Source organism: Parasteatoda tepidariorum, chromosome 7 (genome assembly GCF_982258835.1).
Source record: "Parasteatoda tepidariorum strain Cologne lab strain chromosome 7, Ptep-v5.0, whole genome shotgun sequence".
NCBI lineage: Eukaryota > Metazoa > Arthropoda > Arachnida > Araneae > Theridiidae > Parasteatoda > Parasteatoda tepidariorum.
In genome coordinates this window covers 45,532,951-45,553,866 of record NC_141761.1, presented here as the reverse complement: position 1 = coordinate 45,553,866, position 20,916 = coordinate 45,532,951, and the positions used below count along the sequence as shown (strand labels likewise).

General features: G+C 28.0%; 1 protein-coding gene across 1 annotated transcript in view; it reads right to left on the bottom strand.

Annotated features, from left to right (window-relative positions):
* LOC122270830 (uncharacterized) overlaps window positions 1-20,099 on the bottom strand; it is a 247,085-nt gene extending 226,986 nt beyond the window's left edge. Inside the window, exon 1 of the mRNA XM_087167781.1 lies at window positions 18,666-20,099. Coding sequence (XP_087023907.1) covers window positions 18,666-19,125 — 460 coding nt within the window. The 5' untranslated portion in view covers window positions 19,126-20,099. The remainder of the gene's footprint in view (window positions 1-18,665) is intronic.
* Between the last annotated feature and the right edge of the window lie 817 nt (window positions 20,100-20,916).

The window sequence follows — 20,916 nt, the reverse complement described above, 5'->3', positions numbered from 1 at the left end:
AAGGTTTTATATATGTGATAACTCAAAATATATTGGACGATGTTTTTCTTTTTTTTTTCTTTTTCTTTTTCTTTCCAATGCCCACCTGGATAATGACCTAGGTCATACAGGCACCTGAAGGGCAAATTTGTTGGCCACTCTTTCAGGGGCACCATATTAGGTGGACCAACGTGTGCTCCCGTAGTAAAGACAGATAGAACGAGTGTCATATAATATGCTAGGCTAAAGCATAATAATACTTTACAAATGCAGAAAAATATTAGAGCAACTCCTACATCATTGAAAACAGCAGCTCTAGAAAAAATATACTGAATTAGTATTGTTTCAAATATTTAAGACAGTCCCAGAGATTTTATGTGTTTTTTTTACCTCAATTTCATTTAATACACTGTTAGAATTTTCATTCTAAAATTATGGTAAAATAACCGACTGCAGACTATCAATTCAACTAGCCGTAAGGTTAACGGTAAGGTTAACATTTTATAACTTGACGGTTTTAAAACAGTTTACAAATAATATGATTATAAAATCATGAATACAAAACTATGCGATTTTTTAACCATTTACAACTACCCTGGTTTCAAAACCGTAAAAAAGAAATTTAACTGAAGATAGCAACTAGGCCTTCCGATAGGTAATGGGCATTGGAAAGTGCAAGAGACTGGAAACTCTTCATGCGTTATAGGTAATTTAAGAAATATTCTGGTGTCAACACTGAAACTCGAACCCCAGCTCTGTTGGTCATGAGACTTACAAATTTGTCTTTTCGGCTGCAATATGTACAAAGTTGCAAGGAACCAAATGGGGACATTAGGTGGGTCTAGTTGGTGCGATAAAATTCTGATTGCTTTACCCTATTAGATGAAAGCAAACGTTTTTTTTTTTCAGTTAGCAGTTTTATTATACTATCTAATTTATGATTAATTGACTGTTTTATTTGAATATGGTAAAATAACTACCAAATAAATAGTCGTTTAACCTTTTAAACCTAAATAAATAGTCGTTAACCTAAATAAATAGTCGTTTAACCTTTTAAATTCTGATTGCTTTACCCTATTAGATGAAAGCAAACGGTTTTTTTTTTTCAGTTAACAGTTCCATTAAAATATCTTATTTATGGTTAATTTACTGTTTTATTTGAATATGGTAAAATAACTACTAAATAAATAGTCGTTTAACCTTTTTTTTCTGAAAAATTTCGAACAGTGTAATATGCTTATTTTTTGTAAAGCAATCAAACCATTTGGGTTAAGTTAATTTCCTGGTAAAGTTTTAAATAAATTAACCAAGTACTACAACACTAAGAGAAAAATTGAGATGAGAGACAGAGGAATAGGATCTTGTTTAAAAACACTTCAATACAGCTAAAATGAAAAATTCGATAATTATAAATTTAAGTTGACGTTAGATACATTTTTTTTGACGGAGAACAAGGGCTTTATGTAGGCGTTCATAATTATTTTTTGTGTAAACTCAAGACTAGGTTTAAAAAAGGTAAAAAAACTGAAGTGAACTAAAGATAGAAGAAAAAAAATTGTTCCTTCTTTTTTTTATTTGTTTTATTTATTTTGTGCAAAACCTGTATTGCAATATTTTGAATTATAAGTATTCATAAAAAAATTTTTTAAGGTAAATGTACTACATTCAAAGTCTTAGATATTAATATTTAGTTTTTATGTACATTTGAAAGAAAATTATGAGTTTAATCCATTATTTTATCAAAAAAAAAGAAGTTTCATTTTCTTCCTTTGTGACAAGGGAATAAAATTTATTAAACGAAAAATAACAAAAAAGAGAGAAAAAAGAGAAAAGTAAAGAAAACAAGTCTCTCTCCAGAACATAAAGTCAGTTTCTTTTGTTAGTAAGCTTGTTTTCAACAAGAATATTTTTTTTTGGAAAAAAAATCGAAATATATCTCTAAGTAAGGACATCTGCATTGCAAAACCCAATTTTTTTCCAAACAAAAAATCCACGTTACCCTGTTTACATATCTTGTGAATAATTTGTTATTAAAATACAATAGCCCTCTTGAAGCTGTGACTTAGGATTGAAGAATAAGAACTTAAAAGAAAATGATAGGATAAAAAGGAAGAAAAGAGAAGCATTTTCGTTCTTCCTGTAATAAAGAAAAGAAATAAAAAGAAGAGAAATTAAAAGACATGTTCTTTTTGGGGGAGCCGTTTCCCTCTTTTTTTTATTTAATACATTCAAATGGAGTTGATATTTTAAGAAACCAGTTTTTAAAAAGTTCCAAGTATACAATGAGTAGTAACGAAGCGAAAAACTCTTTGGAAGTTATAAGAATGTTTTTATTTACTTATTTTTAAATTTTATGATAAAAAAGATGAAAAGGAAAATAACCTTTTAAGAGATACCACTGCACTAAGAAATTTATGGATCCGAAACTAAAGAAAAATAAATAAATAAGAAAATATAAAAACTTTCACAAAACACTTTCGCAGCATCAATGACTTATTTTTTATCTTAATTAAACATTTACAAGAGTTCTCATAGATTTTACAGCTTTTTTTTCCAAAGAAATATTTTCAACATAAATTTAGTATAGTTCAAACTTTTATAACTATTTCACACAAAATTTTTTTCATCATAAAAAACAAAAGAGATCCAGTCAGTTTCATTAAATATTATTTCAACTATTATTTAGTGATGTTAGTTAAGTGAAAAAAAAGTCAAAACGGAAAATCAAAATTCATGATTTTTCCTCGTTTTTGACGAACCGTTTCCAGGGAAGCGCTCTGAGTGAACTTTCGTCAAATTAAGGAAATAACAATCTTGTTTGCGTTAGACTTAATGCAAATATTGATTAAAACCATCTATTAATAAATTAAACTTAAAATAAATGAAGTATGAGAGAAAAAGAATTCAATCATAACTTAAAATCGAATCCGTGACACCCCTGTTACCATATAAGTACTTGAAGCCCCGAATCAGGGCTCATAAATTATATTGCCCAACTTGTCTCAATTTTGGACTAAAATTCTCCACATGCCTTATAAAGCAACAAAGAAAGAGGAAAACTAAGAAAATTGCCTTGCATCATACACTGAATTCAGTCTTACATTTTTCATAATTCCACAATGTTATTGAATTAATTCAAAAATAGTAATTCATGATTAATAATACTTTAGTAATAATACTTAATATTTCTGATTTACACTTAAAGTAAGTGTTGAAGCACAATGATAATGCAATTTCATTTCGGCAGATTAATACTAGGTGCATGCATTCATATACTTTCATTTACACCGAAGAGCCATTACTTTATGACCACCCTCCATCTATAACAATGGGCTCGCCCAGGTTTTCATGATTTCTCGCCCAGGAACAATGTTTTCAAGGGGCACATTAGGACCCATAATCCTCACAGAACAATCCCTGACGTCTGTAAGCTTCTTGAACATAGTTGCAGACCAGGTTCACCCATTCATGGCAACAGTTGTTCCTGCGGGGGATGGTGTTTACCAACAGGATAATGCACCATGTCATAAGGGTCGAATTGTCGAGGAATATTCCAATGACTTTCACGTCATGTCTTGGCCCCCAAATTCACCTGACCTTAATCCAATAGAGCATTTGTGGTCCTACTTGGAAAACCAAATTCATGCTGCCACGCTACCCCTTCGCAATGTGTGGGAATTACAGGACCAGTTGGTGAGTGCTTGGTACCAGATACCTCAGACTACCTATCAGCACCTTATGGAATCAATGCCACGGCGGATGCTAGCAGTTTTGAGGGCTAAAGGTGGTCCTACATGTTATTAGCAGGGTGGTCATAATGTAATGGCTCTTCGGTGTATATGCGTTCGAAAAAGATATTTGTGCAAGTAAAGCAGCTTTTACTAGAACTAAAATATACTTTATTTAGGCTATGAGTTAAATTTATTTAATTCATGACCTAAAATGAAATAGCCATTAAACGAAATATCAAATTACAGTGGTGTATAATAATAATAATAATCTGTTAAGCTTTAAAAGTTTCTCTGAAAACTGGCATCAAGCTACAAAGTAAAGAAATTTTTTTCATCAACCTACCAATTGCAAAATTAAAAAATATAAAAGTTTTTCTATTACGAAAATATTATTTTCTAATTGATGAAATGTTACACGCTTTAATGATCTTTAATGAAAGAGTTTTAAAGAAAATATAAGTCTGACAAAATAACGTCACCAATTTTATTAACTTCCGAGTATTTGAGAAGCCCATAAATTGATAAAATTAGAAACTATCGAAATATAGAGCATTTTCAAATATAAAAGAAACATCCGGGAAAGACTTTTACAGCATTCAAAATAAGCAAATCTATTCTAAATTTTATCGGAGATATTCCTTTTGTCTTCTTATTGAGTGTTCATTTACACTTATACTCTGGTAAAATTTATTTCATCCAACATATTTCTCAGAATTTTTTGCTTTATCCTTCTGTGCTTAAATAGTCATAAGATTATTGTATTTTAAATCAACTGCACTTTTAAAATATTGGTTCATTTGGAAACATATTGTCTCACAAATCAACCTTAGTGATAAGTTGCACCATCTAGTTGTGGAAGTTAAAACATTTTACGCCTAGCTCTGAGGGAATATAGACTGTAAGAAATTACGGATCAAATTACTGTATAAAGTATGGTATACTTTAGGTGTATAATCAGTAAGATCCAGTTCGCTGTAAAATACATTCTTACGGTAAAATATTATGTCATCAGTTTTACAGTAATATTTATTTAATTAGAGTGATTCAGTGTTTTTCCGATAATTATTACGGTAAAAATTTCAATATACCAGATTTTTTGTTTTGTAACATGTTCCGGGAAAAATGGATTTTGCGGTAAAAAGTACCGATACCCTAAATGCCAGTAGTTTTTACCGTTTGTATCAACATTAATTATCAAATCAAATTTTCGGATACTTCGAAATATCACATTTTCTAATCAAAGTACCGGTACTTTTTACAGTAATTTGATCGGAAATTTTTTGCAGACTAGTCCAATTTAACCTGAGACATGGTGCAACTTAAGGTATTCGCAGAAAGTATGAACGATAATACGCTTCAAAGAATTGATATTATGGTACAAATATACAATATTTTAAATATAAGTCTTTTTTTCAGAATTTGTTTAAAAAACGTATTGTAATTAATTTTTGGGAGAAAAAATTTGATCAAGATAAGAATATTTCAATTGTACTTTATGCTTTTAAATTTTAATTAAAACTAAAGTATGCGAAAGTTTTCTATTAAAAATTTTGTTTTTTAGCCTTTATAATTCGAATCGCCATCCAACGAAAAGTATTTTCCTATACTTATATTGATTGGCGAATTTCATATATTTCATTTAGTGATTATATATTTTTAACATTTTTTTCTTTGTATTTCATAATTTCGCAAAACAGAAAAAAAAACTTTTCCCTTAAAAATTACCTAAGATAATTTTTTATTTCAAAAAATGAAAGCCATTATAATCGAAACGTAGTTTTTAAAATATAAAAATTACGAAAATATATATTTGAACGAAGAAAGCTGAAACTGGTGAAATTTAATTTAAATGAGTTTTGTATTTATTATCTTAAGCTTCCTTTTGATAAAAATGTTTCCCTCGCTATCAAAAATTTATCGTTATTTTTTATTTTAAGTGTTTTTAACGTTGTTTTATTTAATGTATTATTGTCAAAATGCTTTTTTTTTTTGAAAAAAAAAGTAAGTATACCGTAAACCGGGGCGAGTCTACCCATTTTAGTTTTATTTAATTTTCACTATTTTAAATTGCAAATAAAAAAAATTTTACCGACGGAGGACTTAGTTCAGACTCTAAGGAAGATGGCGCTGTAGTAGTTTGATCCGTTTTTATTTATTTGGTGTCTTTTTAACCGACCTGTTCAAACGTCTTTTGAGAGATTTGTATTGAAAATCAGCAAGTTTTTAAGTCAAGTTCTTTTAGTTGGTGCTCCGTAAGTATATTATTATTATTACTATTTTCACTTTAGTTAAGTGATAAACTTATCTAAGACTAAGATTACATTAATTTTATATGGAAAAAAACAAAAAGAATGTAAGTTTTGCTGTTGTAAACAAAAAGCCAGAATTTGCGGGGCGAGTCTACCCATTCGTATTTAGTTTTAATAAAGCATAATAATATAATTTAGAACTTTGTTTATATTAAAATTAAGTCATTTTAAATGAATTTGAGTATATTATTTTAATTCTGCATTGATAAATTTATCATTAATAAGAAAATTGATAGGTTAAATATAAATGTAAATATAAAATATGTTTATTTTACCTATTTTTTCAATTTTTATATTACAAAATTAACTTTTTTTATTTAATGCAAGTTAAATAAATTATTATTTATTATTACAGATGGTTCGAAATTATATTCGCAAAACAAATGGATTTAAATGTTACAAAAAATGCCATGATTTTGTTAATAATCTTTAATTGTTATTATTTATTAATTATTTAATTGTAAATTTATATTAATTTTAATTTATTTTTATCAACAGTAATCAGAAAAAAATGTTATTTTATAATGTAAATGATTATAAAAACAAAACTGTGATCAAAATGTGATAATCGATCAAATACTCAATTTGTGTTATTCTATGAATAAAAAAATGGAATATATAATAAAGTTATGAATTTTACTTCATAAATATCCTATATAGTAACTAAAATAACAATTTAATAGTAAAATTTGATTATTTACAATGTTAACATTCATTTTAGTAGAATGGGTAGACTCGCCCCATACGGGAGATTTGTCAGCAGTTCTATAAAAATATACAGTAACAGCGTAACTGTTAATATTTTCTGAAATCGATTTCACAGCTTTAAAGAGGGATAAATAGCGATTCCGAAACACCAATTAAAAGCCTTTTTACTTTAATATTTACATAAGTTTGACCACTTGAAAGTTGAAAAACTGAAAAAATGGGTAGACTCGCCCCGGTTTACGGTACTCACTTTTTAGTCTTCTGTAAAACAAATTCATTTGCTTAAATTTTTACTTCAAATATATTATATTCATTTAGATCTTGATAAATATAATCTTGAAAAACAATTTCCCCCCGTATTTTTTCTTGACCATCGTTTTTATTAAGATAGACTCTAAATTTGAGTTACATTGATTTTTTTATTGTTAAATAAGTAATTGCTATAAACAAATGCATTTTAAATTTGTTTTAAAAGTGTTTGTAATTGTGGTTATTTAAATATCTATTAGTTATGGCAAATTGTTTCTATATTAACAGTAAAAAATGTAAAATAAGTCGTTTAACTGCTATAATTGCTTTTAAAAATTAGAAATATAACTTTATCGTACTAACTACTTGAACTTTAAAACGAAATGTCCATCTTTTGATTCAGCTAGGATTTGATGAACGAGATGTTAATAAGATGTATATTGCACAAAATGAAAAAAAAAGAAAAACTGCGAGATAAATTTCGATTTGACGATCGAATTTTTGTGTGATTTTGCGATTCGATCTTAATAGTTTTCTCCGAATTAATATAATCTTTTTCAATTAATTCCGATTCTTTACCCTCAATGTCTACTTTTGATACATTATAAGAAATAAGATTCCAATATAGTTAAAAGAGAGGTTAAATATTTGAGTACCCTAAATGTTAGCTTTATATTTTTCGTATTTAGTTAAATTACTAGAGATATTCAAGTGAATTAAGAAAAAAATTGCATACAATTTAAAATACACAGTTATTCAGAGAAAACTTAGCGAAACATTTTTAGAATAATTATGATTTTTAAATATTTATTTTAATAATGATCGATGTGTTTTCTTAACTATAAGGATTATCAATTTTCACATCACTCGAATGATTAAGTGCAAAATTTGAGCTGAATAGATAGAATAGTTTTCTACAAATAAAAATTTTTAAATGTGATTTTTTAAAGTTTTCTAGCACGAAAAGTACTTGACAGACTTTTAGTGCTATACAAATGAAATATGTTACAAGCATTTATAATTTTTAAAAAAGAGACCTCAGTAAAAAGGTTAAGATTTTTTCATGGAATTATCTTTGAAAAAATTAGTCTTAGATTGAGTGTTTTTATTTGATTAGTTTAGTGTAAATAAATGTGTACTGCTTTATGCATTGTAGTGCAATATTTCTTGCAATAAAGTGGAATTCACAAAAACTAAATATTAAAGAAATCAAATTATCCGGCACAATTTTGACTATATTGCAAACACTTTTTTTCTTGATAATGGATTCTTAGATAAATAAATCACCTTCACTAATTAATTATAACAACTGAATATTAGTTTATGAAAATTAGATGGTTAAATCAAAAGCATTTGAGAGTGTTTTTTCATGTTGTAGTTAAGATCTCTTTCTTTCTTACGAAAAGAACTCCGCATATTTTTGAACATAGATGCCGAGTAATGAAGTTAATTTCTTTCAAAATGCTCGTTAAAATAAGCGAAATTGAAGAGGAATGGCAACAAAAAGGCATTTACTTTTAAAATTAAAATAACTATTTTCCTTGTATTTTAATTTTAAATACTTATATACCGATAAATTTAAACTCGATTTTTATATCTTTGAAATCTTTAAAAAGCATACATATTTATTTAATGTCTAACCTTGTTTACCTCAAATTTTTCCTTTGCAACATTTTGTTTACCTATTTCAAAACACCATTAAAATAAGTTTAAATTACCAGAAAATACAATTTGGAATTCTAAGAAAAAAATTTATTCGACAAACAAGAAAATAATTCCGCGAAATCTCACAATAAAATTCCTGTTTATCAAAAAAACTGCTTCCTTCCTGTTTAATAATAAATTAAATATATATAAAACTAATCCTTTTATAAAAACACAAAATGTCAGGATAAAAAAAAAATCCAATATAAAACTCATTGTCCTTTTAATGTAAGTGACTGCCACAACAACTGCATATTTCTTAATTTTCTCTCATTTAAGCAAGAATTTGTTATTGTAAAAATTTATGTGAGGATAAAAATATAAATATGAAGCCGAAGCGCAAACTAAGTATTTCCTCTCCAGAAAATAGATAAATTAATTAGGAGAAGAATTTATTTTTGTGCATTCTGTTTAACTGAGATTAATGCACACTTGAGGTATTTTCATTTTATCTTGATATAGTTTTGTTCTGGTTCAAGTCTTTCAAGGAAAGTAATTTAATTCCTTTTTTTTCAGGGTAAATGTGTTGATGTTGAAGTATTAACGAGTAAACTAATAAAGAATTCCATTCCCTTTTTTGCAAAAAAAGAGTGTTTGCATAAATAGAAATATTTCTTGAAATATATTTTATGATTCAACTATCTTTCCTTCATTGCTTGTAAAAGTTCAAATTCTTTTGCATATAGCATTTAATAGCTAAATAAAAGTGGAAGAACAAATTTCAAAAAAAAAAATGAAAATACTAAAGAAAGAGCAACGAATAATAGAAAAAACGAAAACATTACAATAAAGTAATAAAGGAAATAATGTCAAAAACAAATTATCAAAAGATAATGAAAATATAAATGAGTGCAATAAAGAATAAGAATGAAAATAGTGAAAAATAAGCAATTACACTTTTTCAATAAGAAAACGATTGGAAAGTTGGAATACTATGGAAATATTAACTACGAAGGAAAATAACGAAGAGAAAGGTAAGCTGAAAAACAGAACAATTAAAGAGACAATAAATGAAAACGAATCCAAATAAAAAAAAATAGAACTGAGATTATTAAATCATATTTTATAAATTTTGTTGTTTTTAATATATATTATTCTATAGATATAAAAGTGTGAGTCAAGGATCAGAGAGTTTAACATCACACAATTTCACTTAGTGTCATGTGATCGGCATTATGCACGCACTGGCCGCCATTACTTTCCTGACAAACTAGTTCCAATTGATCTGAAGCTGGATAGACTTCAAGTAGATAGAATTTATAGTTTCGAAGTTATAAGGGTTTTGTGTGTAAATAGCTATAAGTAGTAACTATAAGTATAAATTACTTGTCCTACTGACTAGACTTCCTATTGTCTTGACTGATTCAGCGTATAATATATAATAATCAAGACCCCCTCAAGCAAAGCAGAGTTTGGTAATGCAAAGTAAGCAAAGTTTTGTGTTAAAATCTAATCTGGTGAAAGGGGTAGTATAATGTATTAAACACTGACCAAAAAAATCTGAACATCAAGTAAGAGTTGCTCTAAATAAACTAAATTAGGTAGACTTATGATTGTCCATTCAAATTTTGTGCTTGGCACATAAGTTTGGCGCTAGTAGCGTCACTGTAAACATGCAAATCAGGTTTGCTTTAAATGCATGAACTACAGTTCACGAGCGTTTTCTTTACTTAAATTTTGACATAGTGAATTGTTGTTAGTCAAGAATGTCTTTCAAAAAACGAAGAAGCCATCGTCAACCTGGTTATTCAACTTATTTCGTTGTCATTAATGAGCAGTATTCAAGGGTTTATTTTCCAACAGGATAACACTCGCTCTCATACTGCAGTCTAACTCAACATGATCTACAGAATGTTGATTTGTTTCTATGGCCTGCTAGAGCACCAGATCTTTCACCAATCTAGCACGTATGGGGCATCATTGGACGACAATTTCAGCGTCATCCGCAACCAGCATTAACAATCACCGTATTGACTAGCCAAGTGAAAGAGGCATGGAACTCCATCCTACAAAATGACATACAGCTTTTATATGACACAATGCATGTCCTTTTGAAATATTGCATTCAAAATTCTGGTGGTTACACCAGTCATTATTGTACCAGTATTTCATATTTTAAATGGTTTAATTGCACTAACCTGTGATCTTGAAACGTAAAATAATTAAATATGTTATCCAGATAAACACATTACCAAAATTTCATTGCTCTGCAATAATTTTTCTTGGTGTTAGGATTATTTTCCATCAGTGTATATGGGTCTTAAACTGCAATTTTTAAAATAATTTTCATTTTTCTCTTAACTATTTCCATTTAGAAACTGGCCAATGAGAGATAAATCTTACTATATATAAAATTCTAATGATGGTGTCGCAGTTTTCCATTGTTGTCGGTGCATTTTTATTGGCTGGAAAATCACGTGGTAGGATCCAGTTTTCCCTCATTCATTTCCATATTGCTTAGGTTGTCATCAGCATAAAATTAACAATAGTCGTAAAGGTATTGTTTTCGTTTGAATATTTTTGTATTCCTAATTTAAACTTATTTTCCAGTACTGCTACTCTTAGCGAGAGTATTAAATTATGGTTGTGAACTCATCAAATTTGTTTGAACAATATAATGTTATGAGAAAATAAATCTTATTTTAAAAAATGATTACTTCAAAAAATCACTTCCGTTCGCCAAGAGATCTAATATTTGGGTAAAGTGATATTTGAGAGTAATATTTAGACGTGGGAAGTAGAGGCACAAGAGTAAGTAAACAGAATTTTTTTTAGTACATAAATGTTAAGTGAATAATTTTAACTTTAATAGAAAAATTGTTTTCTGCCAACGAAAGACAATTATTGCGAAGCAATATTGCAAAGCAATAATCGGGGTTGGTGAGCGGCAGCGAACAGGGGGCTTAGTCCCCTAGTATTTAATACATTTCTTAGAATTCAAATTAGTGTTTTCTGTTTTAAGAAGAAAAAAAATAATCGATTCCTCTTAAACAGTTTGCTTTTGTCAACCAGTAACCAAATGCAAAATTTTAAGTGCAGTCGGTTAAGTTGAGTGCACTTAATATATATTATCATTTTGACGGATTCTCAAAAGATAAAACAGCCTGCTCTAACAATTTCGGATCTAAATAAAAACATAACAAAAAGCTATTTGTTCAGCCAGTATGAAAGATTAAACAATACTTTGTATCAAAATGTCCAAGACTGATACATCCAAAGTTTTTTTTTACTTCTCAGATGAACATTAAAGGCTACGTAGTTCCAGTTCTTCTCAAAGAATAAAAAAAGAGTTATAGCTTAAGGTTGGCAACGATAACCCAGATCCTTTGCCATATTCTTTAGTCTCCCACTTTATCAGATAAATGAAGCACATTTATTTCGGAGAGAAAATGTTTGTATTGTGGTGGTTCTGAATTTTGCGCTAAAAGTTTTCTTTTCGTTCAATATATGGAACAATTTTTTTTTTGGCAGTCCATACAATGTATATGGAAATTTTGTGCAATTAATTTATAGGCGCATTGTCATCAAAGCAACTATAAAAGAAATGAAAAAGGAGCAGATAAATATACTTATTGCAAATTTGTATTTTCAAAATTCGTGTAAAATAAAAGATACTAATAAGAAAACGGTATAATTTTGAAACAGTGCCAGCAGTTTAAAACCTGTGTCTGTTTTCATCATTCAATTTATTCTCGCGTTGACAAAGAGAAGTGGGCCTGAGCACTTGAAACATGTTGTCATTTTTTTTTCATTATAATCATAGAGCAGATTAAGTTTTTGTTTTCACATATTCATAATGTAACAATAAAGCTAAAAACAAAACTTTTGCTGTAATACTTTTAACAACATTTTCATCACTATGAATATTTCTACTATTTTCAATAGGTATTAACTTTACACTTTTAACAACTTACAAACCTAATTAACAGAAGTTTTTATAAGTCTGTTGTAAAAAATAAATTAAACACTTATAATTTTTACAAGAAGCAAATTTAAATCAGATGTCCCTTCATTCTCTATGACTCCATTTAATCACCGTTGAGGTCCCTTCTCCATTACCATTATAAGTAGACAATGCAAGTAGTACAATCGGAATTAGTTACTATATTTTAATTTAGAAAATATTGTTGTTAGAATATATGAAATCAAAAAATTAAATTTGCATTTAACCAATTGCATTATTACTAATTACATTTTTAAAAAATCTAAGGTCTGGTATTGAATACCAGTCAATTTCAGCTGAGCGACCAGCCGTTCTCACCCACTTGCAGTGTTGCCAGACGTACAGAGAAAGAATTAAAAACTATATTACAATAAAAAACTTTGTTGAAATGATCACAATATTTTTGATATTACCGATTTTTTTTTATATTATCGTTTGAGACGTGGACGCTCAGGGGACAGAGCGTTCGCCTCCCAATGAGGTGAACCGGGTCCGAATCCCAGAGATGGCTGGTCGATACGAATTCCGCACTGTTAATCCACTCGCAGCGACCATAACGCTGACGTAAAATATCCTCAGTGGTAGACGGAACATGGATTAGAGTACCCTTGCCGTCACACTAACCATGGGAGGTTTTTGTGGTTTTCCTCTTCATGTAGCACAAATATGAGTTAATTCCATCAAAAAGTCCACCACTAAGTCTACTTTTTATCCCAATGCTTGATATAGGCATTCCCTTGTCTTCTGGGATGATTTCAAAATTTCAATGCTACGGAGTAGAACATTGGTAGTCTTCAACTGAGAGTTGGGTCAGCTGTTCATCGCTGGTATAAAATAAATAAAATAAAATGATAAGTTTTCACCCGCTGTGACTCTGGAGATAGAGAATTCGCTTTGCAATCTGGTGTCCCAGGTTCGAATCCCACCTGCAGCTGGTTGATGCAAATTCTGCTCCCAATCATCACAGACCACAGCGCTGACGTAAAGTATTCTCAAGGGTAGACGGAACATGGGTTAGAACCTTTGCCGTCTGTCAAATCATGGGAGGTTTTGCGGTTTTCCACTCCATGTAATGCAAATGCGAGTTAGTTCAATTAAAATTCTTCCACGAAGGCTGGTTAGTTCAAATGTCTGACTAGAAGACAAGGGAAATCTTAACCCTTGTCTTCTGGTTTGGATTCAAGAGTACAGGGCTACGAAGTTCCTTGGTAGTCGTATACTCGAAATTGTGTCAGCTCTTCAAGGTCAGTTATAAAATAAAATGAATTGATCAGATTTTCACCAACTAAGTGTCTATGTTAATAGGGCAAATCTCAAATATTATAACCTCAAATTATGCTAATTAATTAGTGCTAATTATTATGATGGAAGAAATTTAAGTCAACCAACCACCGCTGGTACACCTTATTGGTGCACCTCAACCTGGTACACCTCATCGGTAGATGAACACTCTATCCCCTAAGACACCACGAACTCAAACGATACTATGAAAAAATCGATAATAACAAAAATGTTGACACGTTACCACAAAATTGAGTTGTTAATTTTATATTTTATTATCCTTCTACGTCCTCCAGGAAATAACGCCCACCAGTTAAAAACCGCTGAATTAAATCAATCTATGAGATGGAAAGTATATGTTACAGTATGTTTTTATATTTAAATATAAACCAATTCACTACTAAGCAAGGTTCGTTTTCCTTTTCTTTATTTAAATTATGTTTTTAACTCGCATGATTCTGAAATATTTTCATATAATACTTCAGATACTTCCCTCTTTAAACTAATCTTCAAGGAAAATATTTCGAGCGTTAAAGCAAAATTGTTCTAATTTATATTTCGAAATAAATATTCTTTTATAATGAAATAGCAACATTTTCTAGTAATGCTTGTTAATCTTATAACCACAGTCTTTAAAAATAAGCTATGTCTCTCAAGAGATTTCACTACAAGAATCTCTAAGAGCATTAAGAAATAAAGCAGGATTCAAAAAGTAACAATGAGGCATAAAAAAAAGTAATAGAAAGTCTTCCACTCCACTTTTTCCTGCTGTTTTAATTAATGATCTAATTTGTTTTACAAGAGAAACTGATTTAGTTTTAGAAAACTGCTGAATTGTTTTACATTAAAATTAATTTTTAAAATAAAAAAATATAAATTAGGTGAGAATAAAGTTTGTGAAATGAATTAATTTTTTCCTGCAAGTTTCATGTTAAGATTTTTTTTTAACTTCAGTTATAATTGATTTTAATTTCGTTTAAGTTTCTCTCAGAAACATTGCTGTAACTTTTTTAAATAAATTATTTTTATTAATTTTCGTTAAAAATATTTGAAATAATAGAGCTTAAAGAATATACGAAAAATTAGTGTAATTAATATTCATATATTATAATACAATGATAATTATTGTAATAATTAACATATTATATATTATTTTCAATGGATAAAATTTAAATAATTTTCGTCAGTTGATGTTGATATATATATATATATATATATATATATATATATATATATATATATATATATATATATATATATATATATATATATATATATATATATATATATATATATATATATATATATATATATATATATATATATATATATATATATATATATATATAAATATTATGCGATCAGCATTATTTTATTTATGAATTTTTATTGTCCATTCTTTATTACGAAATCAGAAATGTTTGCTATTGTGATGTTCAAAATAAATTTTAAAAATTTCTTGCCTAAAACATTTTTTTTTACTTTTTATTAATTAAAAAAATATAGGAAGAACAATAATAAAAGCTTCACAAAATTTTTAATAAGAAATGAAATAAAATTACTAATTTATATCAATTTTTGAAATGATATATTTGAAATAAACATGATTATTAAAAGAGGAGCAAAAAATATGAAAAAAGTTTCAACATCATGAGGGAAAACAACGATCTCTAAATCTAAAAAAGTCAAATAATATTTCTTACCATTTCATTAATTATTTTCAGCAACCATAAAAAACGCGAATGATTTTCGCTCTTGGTATGAAACCATTTTAATTCATTTTCATAGCACAATTATTGTTTCTTTGTTTAATAATTTAAATGTTGCTTGTTGAATAGCTTTGTTTGTTAAATAATTGTTAACTTGTTGTTAATTATGATTGTAATGGTTGGTGAATTGTTTATTGAATATTTCTTAACTTTGCTAACTTCGTTTGTTAAATAATTTAAATTTGGTATGGAACACATTTCATGTACATCTGTAGTTTTTTAGCGAAGGTACCTTCCTGCAGTAATTAATCATATCTAAAAAATTCGCCAAAAAATTATCTTTTTGACTAATATTAAAATTGTACGTAAAAAAGGCAAAATAACTAATATTTGTAAATTGTGCGTAAAAGAATTAACTAATCTTAGCAAAATAATAATTCAATGAAGACATTCATAGAATCAAAAATCAAGCTTCTGTTATTAAAAAACAAACATTCAGAAAAGAAACGTTTTCATCCATTGAAAAGGAAATAAGTTACTTAAAATAACTTTTTGAGGGATTAAAAACCATATAAAAAAATTTTTTTACTCTGGTTACGCGTTAAAATTTTTCCAAAAAAAAATTATAATTGATCTCCAACAATTTTACGCTTTACAAGCGAAAAACGAATTGAGTAAAATTATTCCGGTTAAAAAGCACTAAAACAATTTTTTTAATATAAAGAAAGCAAAAAATTATATTCGCTTTAAAGTACTTTTTGTTGTGCACCACGTACAAAATATATGTATTTTCAGAAATATTCTCTATTCTAGATAACAAAATAACGAAATTTTCTTACAAAAAAAAGAGAATTATATCTCATTTTACAGAAAAAAGAAAAATGAAAAATCCTCATGAGCTTTCCAGAAATTCTTTCTGTGTCCTAAAAAATTGTTATCACATATAAATAGAAAATACTAAAACTACTGTATTCAAAGGTTATATTAGAATTACGATCAAATAAGTTTTAAATCAAGCAAAATTCACAAACCGTAATACAATATGTAACAAAAAATATTTTTATGTCTTATGCTATGTATAAAATATTAAGGGACAAAAAGAACAATGTTTCCTTGTAAAAAATGTTTCTTTACCATGAGATTTAATATTTAGCATTTTTTAGTTTTACAATAAAATAAGGGACACAAAATTACTTTTTAGAATTGCTGAAGTTGGATTTATACACTATCGTAAGTCCTTAAATTTTGAAACCTAACTATAATTAACTAAAAAGAATGATTCAGGTTTTTTATAGTTGGACATAGTTTAAAATTTGTATTTTTATTTTACATTAATTACATATGTTATATAGGGCAAAAATAACAATTGCCAATGACCACAAAACAACTAAGTATAATAGCTGATGATTCATCAATTTTCTGCGACCCAATTGCTATTTCAATTATCATCTTCCCATTTGCATTATATTAATATTTTTTAATACGAATGGAATTCTTGTGAATTTTACCCTGGTATCTTAAAACGTTTTTTTGTTTTGTTTTAGAAATAAACCTTGTAGAGTTTACCACTTTATGAAAATCCTTCAAAAGAAAATTAACAATCATTTTAATCGCTTAATTTAATTTTCATTTTTTTTAAAAACTGGCCTTTCCTAATTTTATCCTTATGTCATAACGTATTTTGGGAATAGGCCATACTTTCAAACCAATCAATTTTAACTGAGAATATAGATTTCAGCTGTGAAAAATTTTTAGTGTAAAAATCTAGTTCATGTGAGAAAAACTATGTGATTTTTTATTGTTATTTTAGAAAAACTACCAGACTGTTATCATTTGCATAATTTTAAATACACTGTAAAATAATTTGGTGCATAGTTGCCACCATTTTTAAAGATGAGGTAAACTAAAAATTTTCACAGTGCATGCAGTCACATTTTTTACTGCTTTGTTTATTTATTTATTTTATGCTTGTTTACTGACAACACATATTTTCCTCCGCATCAGATTAAATTTAATGGCTTTACATTTCACATAAAAAATAAGCAAATGTTTAGTAATATATTCGCACAAACTCCTCACACTGATTGTTATTTTGTTAATTTCATGCAAACATTTTGCACGACAACTGCAGTTCTCTACTGAAAAATCTATTTAGAAGCATCAAAAATGGGGCACAAATTATAGGTAAATATTTTTTTAAAGTGTAAATGCAATGCAATAAATCATTTATCTTTAATCACATATTTGTGCTTATTTTAAAAATAAAAAAAAACTCGTTAAGATAATAAAATATTACATAATAAGTTTCAGGATAAACATAATACATAAGAAATACTTTAGCTAGAGTTCAACCTTGCAGAAAATACTATTTATCGAGGACTTAAAGATAAATAAAAAAAATGTATTTACATACAAAATAATTTTTAATGTAATTCATGGCCACCAATGTCAAATTTATAAAATAGCTACATATAAAACATGCTATTTACAAAAAAATATCATAATTTAAAATTTTTCTTAAAGAAAATTCGTATTTTAGAGATTGTCCTTTTCTTGAAAAAGAATATTCTTAAAAAAATATTTCTGTAATGATTCTTTGAGAAATACCAATTTAAAATTTATTAAAAGACTTGTTTTAATATTTTTATATAAAGGATAAGCTATTAAAATATGCTATATGACCAATATTAAATTCGGTTGTTATTTTAATGATGATTTTGAACCCACCTTTAAGTGTTTCGAAGAAATATTTTTTTTAAATAATTTATAAAAAAAAACATTTGACTTTTATCATTATTTTGTAAAAGAATTTTTTCATAAATTTATTAAAATCCATATTATTGATGTGTGGGCAATAATTAATTGAGCGATTAGTATTTTGTTAAAAACTTGTTTCTTAATTTCACCAAATCTAATCCATTTAATAAATGCATCTTAGTAATGTAAAATCAAAAATAAATCTCACACACGGTAAGAGTTACATAATTTTGCGAACTTAGTTACATTAAAAATAATAAATCTGCAGATTTAGTCAAAAATACGAAATACTTACCGATTGCTTCTAAAGCCATCTCCTTATCTCTGCTGTACAGAACAGCTGGACCGTAAGCCCCGTCATATCTGGCTGTGAGTTCACCATTTACAAGTACATCCAGAAACAGAATGTAAGTTTCATTGGGATTGACATCGGAGTCACATTTACCGGGATCTCCGAAATTGGACACATTCACTAATCTTCTGTTAAGCACAGTCTCCAATTCAGATGGTTTTCGCTTCTGGTACAATTCCACAACATGCTCTTCTCCTTTAATGATGTTGAACACCAAAAACTCTGCACTGTAACTAGTAGTATTGTTTCTAGTTCTGTACACAGCTCTTGTATAAGCTGCAATAACGATTTCTGAATCCAAAGATCGTTCTTCAAGACCTTTTGGTTTGGCGTCGTCTGGCAGAAGCGCGCAAGCTTTGCAAACCACTGGAAGCAGCAAAAACGGTAAAAACAGGTAAAGCATGGTTCTATTTTGTGTTCATTCACAATAAATGCTAGTATGGCACAGGTATATTATTACTATACAGTAATTTTAATTGAGATGAATAATAAGATTGATTTGGAGACTAGGCGTTTATGAAAATCCCATAGGAACAAATATGTAAAAAGAATAAATCATTTTAAGTACAATTGACTAGAAATGCCTCTTTAACAGAAAACGCACCTAACAACAATAAATATGTCTCAGGATTAACTAAAATAGCTAGCTGACTAGAGATAACTAAATGGAGTACTAAAATACTTAAAATATTGAGCTTTAACTATTCAATTATTTTTCTGGTTTTTGAAAACCACTCCAAGTTTTGGCAAGTTTTAAAACACTATATTGTGCAAAAACTTCGAGTCAATAATTTACTGTTGACGAAATGTTTCCAGGATTGAAACACTGTAACATGCTAATGAAATACCACACAGCGCTATAGAATTGGAAGTAGTTTCACCATAAGTAATATATAGGGTTGGTTGTTAGACAACTTTAAGCAAATCGCTATATATTTGGGAAGCCGAAACATTTCTTCTAGAAATATTCGGAAATTCTTTTCTTGAAATTCCATCCAGCGTTAAAATTTCACTTTGAAAGCATATTTTTCAATCAAACATATGCTTTTTGTTTACTAAGAACACATTTGATTACTTTGATTACTACTTTTGATTACTAAGAACACATCTACTTAGCATACTCCTGAAATTACAACTTTCGAGCCCTAGCTATGAACATGAAGATCTCTGAAAATGAATCGATTCTCTCTTTAAAACGTGGAGCTGCCTAGAATCAAACAGAAGTTTGAGAATTCAAAACACATGGTCGATGCCGAGAAAGGTATTTAACGGCGGAACAACGGCAGAAACCTTTCGGTGTTCGCTCTTCTGCCGAATGTCAGTTCTATTCACATGGTTGCTTCGCACAAGTTCTGCGAGAATGCATGGCGCCAAAATGGAAGAGGGATTTCGCCAACGTTGCCTGTGAGAAATTAAAACAATTCTTAAGGATGGGGAAAATTTCTTATTTCAATAATGAAGAAGATAAAAATATCTTTATTGCATCGTATGTATATTCAATGCAGTTTAGACGTGGTTTAAAGTTTTGTCATCATTTTGAATTTTTTTTATTATTTGTTTATTTATTGTTTCAATTAACTTTTAATAAATTTTGTAGATGAACTTTAGAGAACACCGTTTTTTAAAAGTTTGGAAGTATTATAATAGTTGATAAAAAATAACGCAAAAATATCTTAATTACTTTTTGTGGTTCTCATAATAAAAGCGCTAAAACAAAATACAGAAAAATGAAATAGGCATAAAAATACCGTATTTATTTTTAAAAGTTAAAATGACAGAGAAAAATTAATTCAACAAAAGTGAAGACAGTCTAACAATATTAATTTATATTTCTATGCTTTATATCAAAATAATAATAATTAAATCAACAATGCTAAGTTATTTGCTTCTTAATAAAACATTGTACTTAGTAATTAGGTTTTTATCTTAAAAATGTTATGCAATAAAATGAATTTTCAAACCTAGAAAATAGTTCTGTTTACTAAAAAATTACTTTTATAATGTTTTTTTTTTAAATTTAATATTAAAAAGAATCAAAAATAAGTTTAGATTCTATTGATTTAATGAAACTTCAAATAAAGTAATGAAAATGTAAATATGCATAAACACAATCCTCAGTTTCCCCCAAAATTTAGGGAATCTTAAAAGTTGATTTTTAATACATGTCACCTTACTTTTCTTTTCCACTGCTGAA